The 7,070-nt window shown below is 65.6% G+C and overlaps 1 protein-coding gene across 3 annotated transcripts in view; it reads left to right on the top strand.

Moving 5' to 3' along the window:
* Positions 1-7,070, top strand: part of TEKT1 (tektin 1) — a 17,657-nt gene that overhangs the window by 6,081 nt on the left and 4,506 nt on the right. For all 3 annotated transcript variants that reach the window (XM_039254517.1, XM_039254516.1, XM_039254518.1), the window contains exons 3-6: positions 1,033-1,198; positions 2,883-3,011; positions 3,359-3,502; positions 3,826-4,048. In XM_039254517.1, coding sequence (XP_039110448.1) covers positions 1,033-1,198; positions 2,883-3,011; positions 3,359-3,502; positions 3,826-4,048 — 662 coding nt within the window. The remainder of the gene's footprint in view (positions 1-1,032; positions 1,199-2,882; positions 3,012-3,358; positions 3,503-3,825; positions 4,049-7,070) is intronic.

Here is a 7,070-nt window from a genome sequence, read left to right as displayed (position 1 = left end):
GCAGGGGGAGGGGCTCTGGAACAGCTGGGGGGGCTGCAGGGGGTGCGCAGGGGGAGGGGCTCTGGAACAGAGCTGGGGGGGCTGCGGCGGGTGCGCAGGGGGAGGGGCTCTGGAACAGAGCTGGGGGGGCTGCAGCGGGTGCGCAGGGGGAGGGGCTCTGGAGCGACAAGCGTCACCAACAACCAGGCCGGTGGCGGGGCGGGCGGCGTGGAGAAAGCGCTCCGGGCAGAGGTCTTGGGGAGAAAGCAAAGCCATCAGTCAATTTTGGGTTTGAAAATACTTGGGGGGGGCTGTAGTTCTATAAGAAAGTCGAAGGAAAAGTTAGTGATGCGTATCTGGGACGTGAAACAAAAACACAACGACCAGCCCCTCGGAAAACACACAACCAAAAACTGTAGGAGAGAAGAAATTGACCTTAGCACACTGCCTGGCTCAGGTGTGAATCGCACTCACGTAGTTACAGAACCACGAACAAGTGTGAAGTGATTCTTTAACAGAAAGCGGATGCAGCTGAATCTCAAAGCCAGAAGGAGCAGAGACTCGTTACATAAGGACAAACCCTGGTCTTTCACCCACAGGAAATCGGTAGCCGTCGCTAGATGTGGTCACAGGTAAGTAGCCGTGTGAGCAAATGCTGGAAGAAATTCTAAAAGCATTTAGAAGGCGGCTGCCTCCAGAAGCGGCCGTGGGTGGGGAGGGGTCAGAGAACTGCGGTACTGGGTCTCTGGCTTTCCAAACACCGTAGGGTTATGGCTTTGGTTAGACTAAACGTTGTGAGCAACGGCAGCGTTGAAGAATTCGAGCGACCGGCGTGGGTGGTGTTTGCGTTAACTCAAGGCTGGTTTTGTAGGAGGCGAGCCCTGCCCCCCCCCCCCACCGCCGGCCGCCTGCGCCCAGTCCACACGATGCTGGGAAGGTGCCCCCCGCAGCGGAGAGTGCGTCCTGGTGGCTTCGGGGTCTCATCCCAGAGTCGGGGCCCCGGAGGCGGCTGGCCCAGGCCTGTGACGCCCTGTCTTGTCTGTGTGGCCCCAGAACAGAGGCTCCAGGAGGTCAGGTTCTGGAAGAAGGAGCTGGACGAGAAGCTTGAGCAGCTGGTGTTGGTCACGGAAGAGCTGCTCACCTACCGGACCAGACTGCAGAACGCACTGGACGGCCTGAAGGGGCCCCTGCACATCACCCAGTTGTGCCTGGAGTACAGGTGGGCGGGGGCGCCCGGAGGGACCTCTGCGGGCGGCGCGGGGTGCTGGGGGCGGGGCACCGGGGGCAAACAGGGACGTGGTCTCGGCCTCCCCGGGGCGGCGGGCAGCGAAGGAGCTCTCGCCCACTTAACTGAGGTGGAAGGCAGGACTGGGTTTGTGCCCCGCAAGACAGCATGGGGCTTAAATAGGGCAGTTTCTTTCTGTCTGACGCCTGGGGAGCCTGGAGACCGCGCGGGGCTCCGGCCTCTTCTGTCCCATCCCCCCCACCCCCCCCACCTTCACTCCCCAGGTTACCTCGTGTTGCCAGACGGCAGCCAGAGCTCCGGCCATTCTGTCCGCACTCCAGCAAGTAGCAATAGTGAGGGTCTGGTCCTTGCCTTTCCCGCCTGCCTCCCACTGGCCAGCTAGTCCCGGGGCCACGCCAGCCGTCTTTAGCGTGGCCCGCAGGGCAGGCGCAGCTTCCCCAGGAGGGTCCGCTCCAGCGCTCCCAGCCACACAGGAGGGAGCGCTCGGTCGTCCAGAGGGCCCTGTGCGGTCGCACCTTCACGGTCCCTCCCCTCCTGCCAGGGCTGGGAGTGGGCGGGGCTTCCTGCTCTGGGGGACGCTGGAGGTTCCTGGGCGCAGGCCCCTCCGCCCCGGCTGCTGGCGGCCGAGCCTTCCCGGATGCAGATGCAGGTTTTCCCAGGTCGCCCCCCTGCTCACAGTCCTGTCCCTACAACCCGGTGCCTCCCAGATAAAGCGGCAGCGCCTCGGCCAGGCCCCTGAGGGTCCTGGCGACTGGGCCCCAGGGCCTCTCTGGACCCTCCCTCCCCTCACGCCCGGCAGTGGGGTGGGCTGCGGCCTGCAGCGTCCAAGCCTCCGCTCCCTCAGCAGCCACCTCCCAGCCACAAGCGGGCTTTGTGAGGCCAGGGGAAGGAGCGGGCGATCGCCGAGTCCCCGCTGCCCAGGGTCACGCCCAGGGTGGCTGTGCGGGGGGCTGTAGGGTGGTGGGGCGCCTGCTGCCACGAGCCAGGGACCTCGCCGTCCGCACCTGCTCCTCCCTGTTCCCTGCCAAACCCCGTGAAAGTCGTAATTACGCCCATTTCCCCGGAGGGCAAGCCAGGTGCCCCTGAGCTGTGCAGTGTGCCTGAGACTCCAGCTGGGGGGGGTGGGGCCCTCCCGCCACACATGGCCCCACGGGGTGGAGAGAGAGAGCGGCAGGGATGGGTCCTTCTGGGGGGAACATGACGGGACCCTGGGGAGTCACTCGCTCTGAAGCTCTGTTTCCGGGCGTTTATTGGCACGTGTTACAACGTCCCTTTGGAAAGGTCAGCTCCTCTTTCTGGATTCAAATCCGTGGCGAAAATCAGGACTGGGTCCTGTTTCCAGGAAGGAAACACATGTCTTTGAAATTCTCAGTCAAAAGACAACGTTTCTAATGAACGGGTAAGAGGGAAAAGGCTTCCGGAACGAAGGCCACATTAAGGGGGGAAGTGCCTCGGGCGTGAGCAGTGAGCAGGGACCGACCGATCCGGCTTGCCTCCTGGTGGCTTGGATATTTCGAGGTCCCACAGAAACGGACCCGTGCACGTCCTGACCACGCCATGCACACGGGGCGGGTCGTACTCAAACCCGTTGTCCAGAAAGACTGCGTATCGAGGGTCCCCCGACCTGTCGGATGACCGGCCCCTCCCCCTCGGCCAGGGAGAGGCGGGTCGGCATCGACCTGGTGCACGATGAGGTGGAGCAGGAGCTGGTGAAGGAGGCTGAGGTCATCCGCGGGGTGACGGCCTTGCTGACGCGCACCGTGGAGGAGGCGTCCGAGCAGATCAGGTCAGGAGGAAACGGCCCCGGGGGTCAGGCCCACGTGACAGCCGCCCCCTGGCCGTGGGTGGGGACAGGGTGGGGGGAGATTCACCCTGAAGGACACGGGGTGTTTCCCGCCAGGGCTGACCCCTCACGTGTAGCCGGCCTCCGCGGTGACTTCAGGAGCCGTCACGGTGGGGGAGGGTCTGGAAGGCCAGGCTAGCGGACCCGGGGCTGAGCCTGGTGCCGGGGGCAGGAGGGGAGCAGGCGCCGTGGCCCGCTCGGTGGCCCCGTGGTGGCGGGTCACCCATGGTCCCTGGGACCCCACAGCTGCCGCCTGGGTGTCGCGGAGCGAACCCGCCTCCTCCTTGCAGGCTGAACCGCTCGGCCAAGTACAAGCTGGAGAAGGACCTGAAGGACAAGTTTGTGGCCCTGACCATCGACGACGTTTGCGTCTCCCTCAACAACAACTCCCCGAACATCCGATACTCGGAGAGCGCCACGCGGGTGGATCCCCGGTGAGTGGCANGGGGGGGGGGGGGGGGGGGGGGGGGGGGGGGGGGGGGGGGGGGGCGCCTGGGGAGCGTCTCCTGTGAAACCTCTGAACAGTGAGGATTTGTCTTGCTCTAAGTGTACGAGGGGCACGCTAATCGCGCCCTTTAGGGTCCACACCCGCGGACGCAGGCCCAGCGGGGCAGGCGAGTCTCCCACAGAGGCACCAGTGCGGGCCCCGCCCGGGGAGGGGCGTCCCGAGCTTCCGCGGAGTTCTGGGCCCTGCCAGCCGCGCACCCCCTGCCGCAGCCCCGACGGGCCGCGAGAGAGCGCGTGGCTTCCGTTGCAGCTCTGTGAGTCTGGAGGACTGGCTGGACTTCTCCAACGCCAACGTGGAGAAGGCTGCCAGGCAGATCACCAGCTCCCTGGAGCTGAAGGCCCTGGCGGACCGGCTCCTGTCCCAGACGGCCGGCGACCTGCGCAGGCAGTGCGACGCGGTGGACGTGGCCTTCCGGAACGGGCTGAAGGAGACCAAGGACGCCAGGGACAAGCTGGCCACTCACCTGGCCAAGGTGAGCTCCCCGGAGGATGCAGGGGGCCCGCCGTGCGGGCAGGGCCGGCGTGGGGAGCCGCCGGACCAGGCTGCCGGCCCCTGGCCTGCGTTCTTGCGTCCCTAAGGAGGAAGCTCTCGGTCCCCCAGCTCGGCCGCGGGGCTTGGCTCCTGGGGACCGGAGGGGACTTTGCCCCGTTCTGGGCCTCTGTGTCGTCGCTGCAAAGAGCAGGCCATGTGCACGCCCTGGGCCTCGGCCCCGCTCGCTGGCCACGTGGCCACGTCCTTTGTGACATGAAATTCCACGCGTTCGTTGGATGCGGCCGCTTCCCCCAAACCCGCCGGAGTTTCGGGATTCCGGCTCCGTGTCCCTCCAGGTTGCCCGCTGCTGTGCTGCTAAGCTGGCGTCAGCAGAAGCTGGAAGTGCAAGGCCTTCATTTCTAGCGTTTGCCGGCTCCTGCGCTGCAGGCGCTTCAAGCCGCCTATCTAGCGGGGGGCTGGCAGAGTTCCCGAATACTAACCCGCCGCGAGCCGGCAGCAGGCGCCTCCCGCACGGGCGCGCGGTCCCGGGTCCCAGCGCAGGAGGCTGCCCGCAGGCCGCGGCAGGGACACGGACGGGCGGGGGCCAGGAGACAGGCGCTGGGTTTGGAAGGGCCGTGAGGGCCGGGCCCTGGGACAGGGGCCTCGCCCGTGACTCGGGGACAGCAGCAGCTGCCCTGGGGGGGAGGGGGGGGCTGGCAGCTGAGCGGGGGAGGGGGCGCAGGGCGTGTGGTCGGCAGCAGTGACCGGAGGCCTGCTCACCCCCGGGCCTGCCCTTGGGCTGAACTCCGACCTTGAACCCAGGGTCTTGGCTATAAGACAAGACTCCACTGAGTGAGGAGCCGCACAACAGAAGGCCGTACTCGGGGGGCACCGCACGGCTAGAAGGACCTGGCGGGTGAGCGTGTGGACCCCGGACGGAGGGAGCTGGTGTGGCGCCGGGGGCCCACCTGACGGTGAGCTCCTTTGCGACAGGCCCCCGGGTGCGGCACAAGGGAGACACAGCTGACTGTACCCAGAGGCCCGAGGGGCCGACGTGCACTCGGGGTCGGGAGGGGACGCCGGGTGGCCAGGGCCCAGAGAGGGCGTGAGGGGCCCCAGGGCTCCTGGGGGTCTCCCGGGCAGGCGGCAGGGCCGACGGAGCAGCCCAGGAACTGCCGGGCTGAGTAACGTCGGAGGACTTTGGGCCTCAGGGGCGTCCCTGGCGCCAGGCCCTGGGAGGCTAAGGCAGAGAAACACGCTCCCCGGGGCTCAGGGCGCACAGAGGAGCCAGCGCCCTGGACCCGTCACTGCTGGCACAGGCGAGCCCCAGGCTGGCCCCTTCGCCGTGGCCAGGCCCTCCCCGCCCGGAAGGGCTTATGTTTTGAGGTCAAAACACCACAATGTACAGGAAGTTAAAACACGTGCGATCCACCTAGGCCCCCGTTGCTGATGTTCCTTGTTGACGGAGCAGGCAGCACGGTGCTCCCTTGTCGGGGGGGGGGGGCGGTCAGAGTTAGGTCACACAGCCCAGGTCAGGTCTCCAGAGTGTGCCGGCACACGGTTTGCACGCAGACACGCACACACGTGTTTCACACGACACATCGTCAGTACAAATTGGCTGCTGCCGCCGCAAACAGGAATCAGGGCCAAAGAGCAGCGGGGAGGCCTCTGGGCAGGAGCTAATCTGGGCCTCGGAAGGTGGGTCTGAGGCGGGAAGGAGGGGGAGGGTAGACGGGGCCAGGAGGGCTGTGGGCCCGGGAGCCGAGGGCCCGGGGTGGCCCTGAGTCCACAAGGGGTCCACTGCCTGGACAGGCTGCGGAGCCGGTTCAGTGAGACCCGGCGGGACGCCTGGGGGCGGCGGGTGGGGGCGGGCGGGGCCTTGGCCCTAGGACTGCCAGCATGGCCAGAGCAGGTGCTGTGGGCGCGGCCGCTATGCCTTCGCGACGCTCAGAGGGGCGGCGGCGTGCTCCATCTCTGGGGTGAGGCGCTGAGGCCCGAGAGGCTGACAGCACTGTCACGGCCCCGGGCTCACGGCGGCAGGACTGGGCTCGGAGCCCTGGCCGGTGGCTCTCGTTGGTGCCTCACGTTGTGACCGCAAAGGCTGTGTCCTTGCTGACCTTGCACGTGGGGGGGATGGGTGGCTCTGCTAAGGGGGTGGGGCGCAGGCCACGTGCCCCAGGACGCGCCCCACGTGTACCTACAATCATTCCCATGTTCACAAGAGTCAGTGTGGAGACTGTTCCCTCCCCTGTAGGCCGATCCAGAGACGTGGCCGCTGGGGGAGGGGGCATGACCTTGCCCTGAAAGCAGTGAGGTCAGGGATCCACAGGGTCAGGGGGCCATGGGGTCAGATAATACAGGGTCAGGGAGCAGCGAGGTCAGGGAGCAGCGAGGTCAGGGATCGTGTGCTCGGGATGAGTGACTGAGGCAGCCAGCCCCGTCTGGGTACCCAGACCCAGTTCTGGAGAAAAGCCTCCCCCCGGTCAGCCTGTGGACAGGCTGAGACCACCCCCCAAGCGCGTGGTGAGAGGCCCCGGCGGGCATACTTTAGCCTCAGCAAGATTTAGAATTAAGGAAGAAAGGGGTGCTGTAAGCCAGGGTTAGGGTGATCAGAAGGGACTGCATCCTGGCTCTATAAAAGGTCAGATTGTGAATATTTTAGGGTTTGTGGGTCAGGAGGCAAAAATCAAGGAATTCTGCATGGATTTATATAATAAGAGAGAAAACCAATTTCCTCGAATTCTCATCACCAGCACTGACAACATAGGAGAAATAATGGAGTCTGGCTTGTAATGGTCCAACGAGGTACTGAGGACAGGGGTGACTCTGCCGGGGCAGGACCAATGTCTCACTTCGTTGGGCTCAGAGTTCGTGTTTCCCATCAGAACCTATTGGAAACGTGAAGGCCGACCTGTGAGGAGATTGTGCCCCGTTTCATCTTCGAAAGTGTCTTTTCATTCAGACGGGCTCTGGGCCGGGAGAGCAGTCCACCTGCACAGGGGGGGTTCTCACCGGAGGCGCTC

The sequence above is a fragment of the Hyaena hyaena genome, unplaced genomic scaffold (genome assembly GCF_003009895.1).
Source record: "Hyaena hyaena isolate Hyena2069 unplaced genomic scaffold, ASM300989v1 scaffold_492, whole genome shotgun sequence".
NCBI lineage: Eukaryota > Metazoa > Chordata > Mammalia > Carnivora > Hyaenidae > Hyaena > Hyaena hyaena.
The sequence above is the reverse complement of the archived record's forward strand: the minus strand, read 5'-3'. Positions and strand labels throughout refer to the sequence as shown.